This window comes from Salvelinus sp. IW2-2015, linkage group LG2, assembly GCF_002910315.2.
Source record: "Salvelinus sp. IW2-2015 linkage group LG2, ASM291031v2, whole genome shotgun sequence".
NCBI lineage: Eukaryota > Metazoa > Chordata > Actinopteri > Salmoniformes > Salmonidae > Salvelinus > Salvelinus sp. IW2-2015.
The window spans coordinates 15,040,649-15,054,195 of record NC_036839.1 but is presented as its reverse complement, the minus strand read 5'-3'; the positions used below and the strand labels follow the sequence as shown (position 1 = coordinate 15,054,195).

The 13,547-nt window shown below is 41.9% G+C and overlaps 1 protein-coding gene across 1 annotated transcript in view; it reads left to right on the top strand.

Moving 5' to 3' along the window:
- Window positions 1–6,005: 6,005 nt before the first annotated feature.
- The window catches only part of ppp1r9ala (protein phosphatase 1 regulatory subunit 9A-like A), a 41,689-nt gene continuing 34,147 nt past the window's right edge, over window positions 6,006–13,547 (top strand). The window contains exons 1-2 of the mRNA XM_024003338.2: window positions 6,006–6,149; window positions 6,538–8,509. Of these exons, the coding sequence (XP_023859106.1) occupies window positions 6,704–8,509 (1,806 nt within the window). The 5' untranslated portion in view covers window positions 6,006–6,149; window positions 6,538–6,703. The remainder of the gene's footprint in view (window positions 6,150–6,537; window positions 8,510–13,547) is intronic.

Here is a 13,547-nt window from a genome sequence, read left to right as displayed (position 1 = left end):
AAAGTGCAAATCAATCCCAGAACAACAGCAAAGGACCTTGTGAAGATGCTAGAGGAAACAGGTACAAAAGTATCTATATCTATAGTAAAACGAGCCCTATATTGACAACCTGAAAGGCCACACAGCAAGGAAGAAGCCACTGCTCCAAAACCGCCATAAAAAAGCCAGACTACGGTTTGTAACTGCACATGGGGACACAGATCGTACTTTTTTGAGAAATGTCCTCTGGTCTGATGAAACAAAAATAGAACTGTTTGGCCATAATGACCATCGTTATGTTTGGAGGAAAAAGGAGAGGCTTGCAAGCCAAAGAACACCATCCCAACTGTGAAGCACGGGGGTGGCAGCATCCTGTTGTGGGGGTGCTTTGCTGCAGGAGGGACTGGTGCACTTCACAAAATAGATGGCATCATGAGGTAGGGAAATTATGTGGATATATTGGAGCAACATCTCAAGACATCAGTCAGGAAGTTAAAGCTTGGTCTCAAATGCGTCTTCCAAATGGACAATGACCCCAAGCATACTTCCAAAGTTGTGGCAAAATGGCTTAAGGACAACAAAGTCAAGGTATTGGAGTGGCCATCACAAAGACCTGACCTCAATCCTATTGAAAATTTGTGGGCAGAACTGAAAAAGCGTGTGCGAGCAAGGAGGCCTACAAACCTGACTCAGTTACACCAGCTCTGTCAGGAGGATTGGGCCAAAATTCACCCAACTTATTGTGGGAAGCTTGTGGAAGGCTACCCAAAACATTTGACCCAAATTAAACAATAAAGGCAATGCTACCAAATACTAATTGAGTGCATGTAAACTTCTGACCCACTGGGAATGTGATGAAAGAAATAAAAGATTAAATAAATAATTCTCTCTACTATTATTCTAACATTTCACATTCTTAAAATAAAGTAGTAATCCTAACTGACCTAAGACAGGGAATTGTTACTAGGATTAAATGTCAGGAATTGTGAAAAACTGAGTTTAAATGTATTTGGCTAAGGTGTATGTAAACTTCTGACCTCAACTGTACCCGTTGTTACAATGACAACTAGCGTAGCCTTGTCAGAAAGTGACTGCTGTCTGAACACACTCTCACCGATTTGGTCACTTATAATTTGCTGTTTGGGCAGTCAGTAGTCCAAAACGGATTTGAGCATTAATGCCTGCAGTATGAACAAGGCTTTAGCCTATAGGAGATTCTGGAGCGGTGCCAAAGACAGTTTTCCACCACCATCAACAAAACATCAAATTTTGGAATTTCTTGTGGAAGAACGATGTCGCATTCCTCCAATATAGTTCCAGACACTTGTAGAATCTATTCTAAGGCGCATTGAAGCTGTTATGGCGGCTTGTGATAGCCCAACTCCCTATTAAGAAACTTTACATTGGTGTTTATTTGGGCAGTTCCCTGTATATAGCCTAGTGAAAAATGTGTTGCAGCTGTGCTATGATTCAAACATATCTGTTGTGATTCCTGGCCCCTCAGAGGGCTGAACATCTTCATGATATCATGTAAGCTGTTCACCTTGTAGTATGATTTTAGAGTGTTTTGTTGCCTGTACAATGTCCTGTCTTCCCTTGATTTGAAGGTACTGGTGCGTTCAGACATTGTTTGAGGTGTTGTCATGGGGACTGTGGGCTATTGGCCTGCTGTGATTTTACCCCTGGGAGGTATGCTGTCCCACTGACTGCCTGTATGCCTTTCAGGGCCTAAAGGCCCACCGTTGCTCGGAGATAATCCAGTGAGCTTGTAATAGTAAACACACATGCAGACCTCATGTGCGCACACACAGCATCATTTCAGATGCTAACTAGCATTCAGGCAGCTGCTTTGTTGCAGCTGGTATGTAGATGACTTTCAAAGTTTCCCACTACTGAAAAAGGGCTACAACAAAGAGTATTTTACATTTTCTAAAGGCTCCACACACAGTGGATCTAGACATGAGTTTTCACTGAAAAATAAGCCGAGCGCTAAATGTCAAGGGAAATCAAGTCAGTCATCAATCTGTTTCATAATTCCGATCATTGAAACCTTTAACCCTTCACCTTGTTGAACCCACAACAAATCTCTTGACCACAATGTAATGTATTTATAGAAATCAAATTAACTATTAAACCAGAAGCACATGTGAGTTTCTGCGAGAAGATTTATAAACCCTCATACATCAGATAACTATGTCCCAAATGGAATGTGAGAGGAGATTACTCCCCAGGAAATGCCTGAGGAGCAGAATGTCTCCAGTAAGACTGCAGAGATTGCTTCCCTAAATGTAGCTACTGCTAAGCTGTTTGTGTTAATTTCTATTTATGAATATCCTCTGACATGTTGACTGTGAGGTAGCCTACTTGAATAGTTACACAAAGGCTGTATTGAAGTAATCTCAATTGAATCTGTCTACACCATCAGTTACCTACCATTAGCCACACTCTTTTTATATATTAATAAAAAATATATATGATTTGCGTAACTTAACTTCTACATTATTGCCTTCGGAAAGTATTCAGACCCCTTGACTTTTTCCACATTTTGTTACGTTACAGCCTTATTCTAAAATTGATTTCTTTTTAAAATTCTCAGCAATCTACACACAATACCCCATAATGAGTCAGAACAGTTTGTTAGAAATGTTTGCACATTTATTAATAATTTCACATTTTACAACTTATTTATATAAGTATTCAGACCTTTTGCTAGGAGACACGAAATTAAGCTCAGGTGCATCCTGTTTCCATTGATCATCCTTGAGATGGTTTTACAACTTCATTGGAGTTCACCTGTGGTAAATTAAATTGATTGGACATGATTTGGAAAGGCACACACCTGTCTATATAAGGTCCCACAGTTCACAGCAGATACCAAACCATGAGGTCGAAGGAATTGTCCGTAGAGCACGGGACATGATTGTGTCGAGGCACAAGTCTCGGGAAGGGTACCAAAACATTTCTGCAGCATTGAAGAACACTGTGGCCTCCATCATCCTTAAATGGAAGAAGTTTGGAACCACCAAGACTCTTCCTAGAGCTGGCCTAAAACGGGGGAGAAGGGTCTTGGTCAGGAGGTGACCAAGAACCCGATGGTCACTCTGACAGAGCTCTAGAGTTCCTCTGTGGAGATGGTAGAACCTTCCATAAGGACAACCATCTCTGCAGCACTCCACCAATCAGGCCTTTATTGTAGAGTGACCAGACGGAAGCCACTTCTCAGTAAAAGGCACATGACAGGCCGCTTGGAGTTTTTCCAAATGGCACCTAAAGACACTGCCAAAAGGTGCTTCAACAAAGTACTGAGTAAAGGGTCTGAATACATATGTAAATGTGATATTTCAGTTATTTTATTTAAATTAGCCTGTTTTTGCTTCGTCATTATGGGGTATTGTGTGTAGATTTGAGATGAAAAAACGATTTAATACATTTTAGAATAAGGCTGTAACGTAACAAAACGTGGAAAAGGGGGTCTGAATACTTTCTGAAGGCACTGTAAGTCATAAAATGTTTGGAGTAGCTCTTCAATCCATTCAATTGGAGTTAAGACATGTTGTTAGACCTACACATTTTGGGGATCTAATGTAGTCTTTGGGTCAGGTACATTTTTCATGTTTCAAACATTTTAAATATGTATGGGTTCACTCCTGGGGTGATTGAGAAAATAACAAAGCTCAACATATGACAAATAGATCACCATCTGTTTATGCATTAGCTGCCAAGTTTATTTCATTAAATACTGATCAGTAACTTTTGTTTTACACAACGATTTTGGAATGATCGCCTAACGAAGTGCCTTCTAAATGCATTTTGGCCATTATTTTCTATGATTAGTGTGGTCTACTGGTACCAAGATGAGTGTAGGATAGGCAGAAGTTGATGCTCTACAAAGGAACTACTTTTGAATATATCGTGGCTCAGCACAGAAGCCTATTTGCTTTCATGAACATTTTCAAGAGGATTCAGATGTCATTAACTTCCACTTATCAACGTTAAGACATCTAGTTAGTCTAGTATACGTGTGGAGGCTGCTGAAGGGAGGACGGCTCATAATGGCTGGAAGGGAGTCAATGAAATGGTATCATACACATCAAAGACGTGGTTTCCATGTGGTTGATCCACTCCACTGACTCCATTCCAGCCATTATTATGAGCCGTCCTCCCCTCAGCAGCCTCCACTGTTGTACATTGACTTGCAAAGTGATCAGGGCCTGTGCAGGGTTAACACATTTGATCAAGTTTGTTCTTTATTGGATTGAACATCTACTTAATCTATCCTATACAATGTCTGAGGGTGGAGTGCAAAGAACCTTTTTCTTCAATTCTATTCACCTCTTCTGTCCCCCTTTCTATTTGATTGGTTGGTATTTTTGAAATCTAGGTCCTCATGCCACCTGGGAAATGTCACTAAACTCTCTTCCAGTGAGTCTGGCTGATCTCAAGAACATCAACAAATCCTGTTAAGGCTATCTTGGTATTTTTAGATTAGAATTAACACATCAAATATGTCTGTCTATAGAGTAGAAGTTAACTTGAACTTTTGTGCTACTTCGTGCAGGGCTACTGTCCCTAAAGAAGGGAACCAGTTTAAGTGCTGCATTGTAAGTAATTGCTCCATTTTCCATATTAAATAATTACTGTATTCACTCTTATTCCTATAAAAGAATCCAGTCATTGCATTACAATATATTGTAGTGTTAAATCATAAAATAATACGATTGCCATTGTTTGGATTGTGTGGAAACATTTGGCATAATTTACCATATAAATTTTACTCAGATCTCAATGATTAGTCAACTCTGAAGTAATATTCTCGATTTACTAAGTGTTACGGTGTGTTCTTCACAGAGAAGATGAGCTCTCCTTACCTGTGCAAACACCACCAGTGTTGATGTTCTCCTGTAAAACTGCACTCATCATTTTCAGTGTACTTTTCCATCCTCCGTAGGCAAACACTGTTTTCTGAGACAGGCTGCATCGTCTGGCTGCTACAGAAAGACCGAGAGAATGGGACAAAAATCCAAGCAAGCTGGTCCTGGGGCTCTGTTCACAAACACTAACAGAGCCCCAGGACAGCAACACAATTAGACCCAACCAAATCATGAGAAAACAAAAAGATAATTACTTGACACATTTGGCCCTAAACAGAGTACACAGTGGCAGAATACGAGAGAGAGAATTTGCATTAGAGAAACTAGTTTGGCTTCTCTGCAAGGCAGCACAGTTCCTCAGTGAGGTAATATAGTGCCATTTATGTACCTTTTTGAGTTTCTTTACAGGTCAGCTATTCTGGAACAATGTTACACAATGGACACAGTCGAATTATGACACATACATTACTGTTCTGCAGTGGTAGTATCGCTAAGATTGATTTATTTAACTAGGCAAATCAGTTAAGATTTCTTAAGAACAAATTCTTATTCACAATGACAGCCAAACCCTCCCCTAACCCAGACGGGACGATGCTGGGCCAATTGTGCGCCGCCCTATGGGACTCCCAATCACGGCTGGTTGTGATACAGCCCAGGATCGAACTCAGGTCTGTAGTGATGCCTTAGACCGCTGCGCCACTCGGGAGGCAAAATAGACCAAGTTAAGGTTGGTCGTAAGGTATCTGCGTTGCATCATGCCAAGCCTATTTCACACAAGCTCTTAGACTGTTCACCAAAATCACAGCCACTTGTTGGAACATCAAATAGCCATATTTCTGTTGAGACATTTACACCAAAACTATCACTATCAGATAGAGCAGCTGCTGAAGATACATACAGTAGCTACCTGGTGGGATAGGTGTTGCTTTGTTTGAGGACATTTTAAATGTTCTTCTTTCATATGCGGCAGAGCGGTGGGTGAGCTTCTCAAGGAATCTATTCCTCAAATATTTCATGTGTATGCGCAACCACGCACTCAAGAAGGGATGGGGGTTTGTAGTCCTGGAATGTTTTGGTGTGCGCGCCCCCGATTGTGTCTGATCGTGTGGTGCGCCAGAGGGCGAGGGTACGTACGCGCGGAAGCGCGATTTGTCTGTATCTGGAGTACAAGGAAGGAGTAAAACTGGAAAGGGGAGTGATGGCGGTAAAGAAATGACAAGTTCGGGAGAATAAATTACACAAGAGTTGCATTATGAGGAGCCTTCAGCACCTAGGATGAAGAAACAAGTATCGTAAGAGGTAAAATACAACGGAAGTTAATTTGCGTGCGGTAAAGCTCTGAAATGTTTTGCTCGCGGTTTACTTGTAATTGTTACAATGAAACTGATCACAAAAGACGTTTGGTATCTAACGTGTTTTGCAGTTAACTTATTTCTGTGTTTCATCTTTAGCTGACTTATATTGTCAGTGTTTGACCGGCTACGAATTATCATAGGCTCTTAAAAGCCCATTCAGGTTCAATAATTAAAGAAGTTGGTCTACGACAATGTAGCGGTGAGGGAAAAGTAATTTGCTTTGAAGCAGCCGGAAGAATGCGATTGCAAGGTATATAGGAAGTTGCTTTGGATAAGCTCGAATAGTACTAACAGCTAGGTTTTGAAAGTGTATTTTCCTCTTGTCTCTGTAGATGACCACTACATTACGCATGATTTAGACTCCCTGACCAAGACGCCGAATAATCTGAGGGATCCATGGCACTGGTCGACTGAGAACAACAATAGTGGAACAAGAAACACTCTTGAATTTTAATTTCTATCGCCTCTTCCCAAAATACTCCCAGTAAATCTTTGAAAATGATAAAAGCCGAGAGCAAAGGAGAAAGAGCGCTGAGGAGTGCGTCCCCGCATAGAAATGCTTACAAGTCGGACTTCCACGCTATTAAGTGTACTTTTGATGGGACGAAATCCGACGGCGCTGCAAAGTCATATGCAAATGGCTCTAACGACACACAGGAGGACACGAGGGGGAGGCATTTTGGCAATCGGATAAACAAGATAAAGAATATTTTCCTCCAGATGGATGGCCAGCAACAAGAGATTCAAGAGGTGAAAACAACGTTGAAAGCTGATTTGTCCCCTGTCTCCCCACCAAATGTGCCATTTGCAGTCACCACACACAAAACAAGTTTGAGCAGTGCCACTAGCCCAGAATCTCCAAGTTTAGACAAAACCCCCAAGGGAGAAGATGTCGAGGGTGACAAAACAGCTTTGGCAGAGAAGTTTTCTTCGACCAGGAAACTCTTTGAGAGGACTATCAAAGAACAACCCGCAGCGGAGAAGTCTCCCAACAGAGTTGTAAGCCGGGTGCCCCTGGGCAGTGTGTCTGATGGGGGGAAAAGTACCAGGAGATTGTCAGGGTCCACTGAAACTAGCAACATCAAAACAGAGCCTTGTCCCACTCCAGTGATGAGAAGCCAGCCAGATGAGAGGAGCGATACTGAGGAGACTAAACATGTGTCCAGGGTGTCACTGAAAGCTGGACCCATGTCCAGGCGGCTAGACAACGTCATTGTGGACAGTGACAATGAGGCAAAAGCCACAGAGATGTTGTCTAAAGTATGCAGTCTCTCAGATCGCTCAATGCCCACATCTCCGACAAGGGACAGTTTTTACAAATCCACCATTCCAACTAATGATGCCACTAACAAACCCACCTCCATAGTTTCTGGTGTCATTCTCAAACCAACTTCCCCATTCAATAACACTACTCACAAAACATTCCCCCCAACAGCCAATGCCACTCCAAAGCCCATCTCCCCAGAGCCCGTATCCCCAGGTGGCCAAAGCGCTTACAAGGTCTCCCACTCAACCAGTGACGGTTTCAGTAGACCATCTGTGGGTAGCGATGGAGTAAAACCCTCCAGTCCACCCCCCAGGGATCAAAAACAGCCTACTGTGTTTGCCAATAGCTTTTACAGTAGCAACAGGGCCAAAACCTCCAACAGTGCCAAGAGTGATGGGCATGTGACACAGAGTCCCAGCAGGGAAAAGCAACCTACCCAGGCCTCATCTCTGCCTGGCATGGTCCGGGCTGAGCTCGTAGTGGTACAGAATGAGTCATCAGAGAGCGAGGAGAACGAAGATGAGAATATTGAAGACGATGTTTTTGAGGAAGTGCATGTTCAACCCCCAAAAGAGATCAAAGTTGAGCTAAAAGAATCGCCACCAAAGGCGATCAGTCAGAAGGATGAACACCATCAGCAGCAGATCTCAGAGAAAGATGACGGCAAGGAGACCGAGATTACACTGGAGAAGGAAGAAGGAAGTCGATTTGAGGAGTCACGGCATGAGTTGAAAGAGGAGTGGAGAGAAGACACGAATCCTGTAAGTCAAACCGCGGATTACGAGGAGGAAAATGTGGAGGAGGAGGTTGCTGAGGAGGAGCAGGAGGAACAGGGCAGAAGGGGCAAGATTTCCCCAGTGGCATATGGTAGAGAGAACACAGCATTTGTGGATGATAGGGATACTGACCAGACCCTCGAGGAGGAGAAGGAAGAGCAGCCCTGTGAGGAGGAGTATGAGGAGGCCCCTGGGCTTTCAGATGATGAGGAGAAACCGGAACCACTGAGGAAGATCAAGTTTTCAACGTCACCGATACGGGTAAGCAGTGAGAAGAGGAAATGTTACATTGATAATCTGAAGTGAAGTTGATGATAATTGCTTTCATTTTGGGGTCTTAAAGAATGTGAACCTTACTATATGGGTTCTATTCATGGTAGCTAGCTAGCTTTTGTCTGGCCTAAAAGTTCTGAGAGAGGTCAATTGTATATGTGGTAATATACTGGACAATGTCACCCTTTTGGATCAAACTTATTAACCAAGGAAGTCTGCTTTCGCTCAGGTTGTTGACTTATTTGTGGAGGGCATTCTTTGGTGCCTTGATTGACAGATCACACACAGGAAATTAGTGTCTTTGTTACACATGATGATGTTATGGCTGCTGTAGCACTGTATCAGGTGAAACGTGTCATGGATGAGAACCCAAACTATGGGGTGTTTAAGCTTCTGTAATTACTGAGGCATTGCCTAAAGCTGGTGTGTCTGAGGGTCACATCTTTCTCTTGTTAACAATGTGGTGTATCTAGGCTAGTAGTAGTGGAGACATTTCCGGATGTTAATCCAGCATGCTCCAAGCGGTATTTATGGAAACATTGTTGACATTAAGGGGTCTGTGTGAGCCCCAGCTGAATGAGGACAGTCGGGAGGGAACTGGAGTGACGTGGTGGAACCCTGATTTAACTGTACTGTACAGTATAAACAACCTCATCATGGCTCCTCCAGTGACTTGTTGATGGTTGGTTGGAGGCCTACTTTTGGGGAGTGATTATATCCATTCACTGTGAATCAGCCTTTGAACATTAGGGTTAGGCAGTATTCAGACTTTCATACCGTTTCTGTACCATACTATATATATATATATATATAGTACCAGTCAAAAGTTTGGACACCTACTCATTCAAGGGTTTTTCTTTATTTTTATACATTGTAGAATAATAGTGAAGACATCAAAACTATGAAATAACACATATGGAATCATGTAGTAACCAAAAAAGTGTTAAACAAATCAAAATATATTTTATATTCTTCAAAGTAGCCACCCTTTGCCTTGATTACAGCTTTGCACACTCTTGGCATTATCTCAACCAGCTTCACCTGGAATGCTTTTCCAACATTCTTGAAGGAGTTCCCACATATGCTGAGCACTTGTTGGCTTCTTTTCCTTCACTCTGTGGTCCAACTCATCCCAAACCATCTCAATTGGGTTGAGGTCATGTGATTGGAGGCCAGGTCATCTGATGGAGCAATCCATCACTCTCCTTCTTGGTCAAATAGCCCTTACACAGCCTGGAGGTGTGTTGAGTCATTGTTCAGTTGAAAAACAAATGATAGTCCCACTAAGCTCAAACCAGATGGGATGGCGTTTCGCTGCAGAATGCTGTGGTAGCCATGCTGGTTAAGTGTGCCTTGAATTTTAAATACATCACAGACAGTGTCACCAGCAAAGCAACCTATTTCATTGTTTTGATGTTTTCACTATTATTCTACATTATAGAAAATAGTATGAATAAAGAAAAACCCTGGAGTAGGTGTGTTAAATTTTTGACTGGTACTGTATGTATTTGTTTATTTTTTAATTTACGCACAAGAATTTAGGCAATCCAGGAGGGGATTGAATGTCTCTGCTGTAACCAAGAAGCTTCATCTTGACATGTAGCCACTTAGCTAGCAAGTTAGCAAATGAAATGCATAGCTGGAGCCCTGAGCTGGATATAATTTTTTGACACGTCTTGGATAAAAAAAATAAAAAAAATGATTATACTTAACTTATATACCGTAAAAGCAGTGGCGTAACCCTCGCCACCGCAAGGCGAGGGTGCCCTCAACCCAAATGGCATTGAAAATCATACCGTCGGTATTTCGAAATACCCCGGTATACGCTATAAACGGTATATCACCCAAGCCTAGTGAACATGTAAGGACTCTTGACCAACAAGACGTGTAGATACTAATTCAACTCGTATGATCTCATTTTACTGACCGGTGCCGAGTCATTTCATGATAATGGTGGGGATAGTAAAACCAAGAATTCCCTATTTACTCTACCTTTTACGAGCGGAACTTAAATCCTTTTGGGAACAAACACATTCCTGCCCTCAGAACTCCCTCCTATCTATTGTGTTAATGATCCGCCTGGTCAATATGCTCAGTTCGCTGCTGGTGAGTGATTTAAAGATGGTAAGCTAGAAGGTATTCTTATCTGTGGCTGTGCATTGCATTCTCCTTTACCACTGGCAGTCATGTGAATGTAGGGCTGGGCGATATATCAAATTAATTTGAATTTATGTTCATTCCTAATGCCTGTATCGCAGAATAGTATTTTGTTTTTATGAGCGTTTATGTCCGCTTGTTCTCACGTTGTCTTTTCGGTCTCGTTCGCTCCTTCTGTGCTGTGCACCTTCCCATTTCCACCAGAGATCTGTATATAATGACGGGATGCTCATGTCTCCGCCCTAACAATGGGAGTCGTTGTCCCAAAGGCGGGAAGGCAGGTGACAAGCTTAGGTTCAAAATAAGAGCATAGAAATGCATTGGGCTTATTTTGGACAGAATTTGGCGAGAGGGAAACCTCTTGCTTCGCCTTTTTCTCCCAAGCCTCTCCTCCTACCACTCACAACAACAGATAAGAGATCACTTCTTCTTCTTTGGCAAACGGTTTCAACTCGCTATTTGCATTTGAGATTTTGTCCAACAGAATGGGTCATATGGACACCAAAACACATGGAGACATTATTTTACTGTAATAGATGAGAAGTTTCGAACCATACCCTTTTTTTAAATGTTTCAACTCCTCATATTTCGAACAGAGCAGACACTACTGAAACAGATGTACCAATGAACATTCTGGAAAATGAATGCTCAGTTAGTCGCGCGCGCATTATGGTACCACGTATCGCTAGCAGATTTTTTGTCAAATAAAGATTGTTATACTAGCTGTGTAGTGTGTTTTATAAATGTGCAATAAGTGTAAAACAATTTATGTAAGGAATTGGCAACTTGTTCTCATTCTTTAGAAATAAGGTAGGCCACTTGATTTCAACATTTGAACAAAGTGGACAGGCTAGCATGCTGTTCAAACAGTTGGAGACAGACAGAAGGGTGTGTTCATAACAATTCAACTGTTAGCTGAATTCAGATCCAAGTTGGCCAAACTCGAAATATAAATATTAGCTGGCTACTCACTAGCACGCGGGCTTGTTTATGAGACTGGTGTTAATTCTCTAGAATGCCTGCTACATTATTAGTGAACGGTAAAATTTCTAACAAAAGGGGCATTTTATTTATAGACCAACCTGATAGCTAATTCAGTGATTGTTTGGAGAGAAAAAGAAGAAACAAAAGTAGATACAACTATTTTGATAAATAATTACATTATTAGTGGGTCTTATGGTTGTGGAATGCATACACTACCGTTCCAAAAATTTGGGGTCACTTAGAAATGTCCTTTTTTTTAAAAGAAAAGCACTTTTCCCCCCTCCATTTTAAAATAACATCAAATTGATCTGAAATACAGTGTAGACGTTGTTAATTTTGTAAATGACTATTGTAGCTGGAAACGGCTGATTTCTAATGGAATATCTACATGGGCGTATAGAGGCCCATTATCAGAAACCATCACTCCTGTGTTCCAATGGCACGTTGTGTTAGCTATTCCAAGTACTATTTAATGAAGCTGCCAATTGAGGACTTGTGAGGTGTCTGTTTCTCAAACTAGACACTAATGTACTTGTCTTCTTGCTCAGTTGTGCACCGGGGCCTCCCACTATTTCTATTCTGAGGCAGTTAGCACTGTTTTGTGAAGGGAGTAGTACACAGCGTTGTATGAGATCTTCCGTTTCTTGGCAATTTCTCGCATGGAATAGCCGTCATTTCTCAGAACAAGAATAGAATGACGAGTTTCAGAAGAAAGTTATTTGTTTCTGGCTATTTTGAGCCTGTAATCGAACCCCCAAACTTTTGAACGTAGTGTACATTCGGCCTAATTTCACAAGCTCCGAATTCATTAGATTATTGCTAACTGTTTTTAAATGCAGTGTATTTGACCTTTAATTGTACAAAAAAGCTTATAAAAATTGGGAATTGCCCATAGGTTTGAAAAATATTGAGATAGGGCTGGGCCATATGGCCTAAAACTAATTTGTGAACGGTGTCAAAATGAAGTGGGCTGGGCGTGGGGGTGTTGGGTGATGTCTCCCATCAACACAGCTTATCAACAATTTTGGCAGATCAGGGGGGGAAAATCACTTCAGGGCATTCCACAGCCTATATACTGGTCAATGTTTATCCAGGGCCTCAAATGTGTGTTATCTCAGGGTGTGGATGGCCCCAATTGGCCTGACATGGGGTCCTAGGGAGGGGGTCCTGGGAGAGGCGGCCAGTAGCTGACCTGGAGGACGACACAGTGTGCTGCATCTGTCCTAGGGACGACATAGCAGAGATTAGCCTAGCTTTACACGTCACGTCATTGTGTTACAGGAGCAGTTTACATATTGATAGAGCTCAGTAACAGTGTGAGTGAAGAGAGATACACAAATGCGTTCAGAAATTCAAGCCATTGCAAACTCCATTATCAAACACTGTTTCAGTGAAGAATGCATTACTCCTAAACTCCTGTACTAACGATGAATCAATTTATGATCACCAGTCTTTTTGTCCCGGTAACGCTAAGGTTAAAGGGCTTCTCCTTGTTAGGACTAGGTCGTAAGTGTGACGTAACATCTGTTGGTTGACAGTGTTCTTCCTGTGGTTGTGAAATGGTGGATTCTTCGTTTCAGTCTTGCCCTGGCATGTGCTGCTCATCATTCTTCCCTCCTTGTTTCTCAATTCTAACAGGCTGAAGGTAGATAGCATGCCATGTGTCTGGGACAAAGTGTTTACTAGTTATTAATGAAAGATTGTTTTCTGCAATCTTTTTCGCACCCTTCATTTTTTCCCTTCTATACTCCTTAGGGTGCCATCTGTAAAATGGTGGGTGTCCTATTTTAGATGAGTCATGATTTGAACTGCTTCCAGACAGTTTGAAGTGGGCATGGCACTTTAGGTTTTCCTGAAGCATGCACTTCCTGGAAACACTCCACCC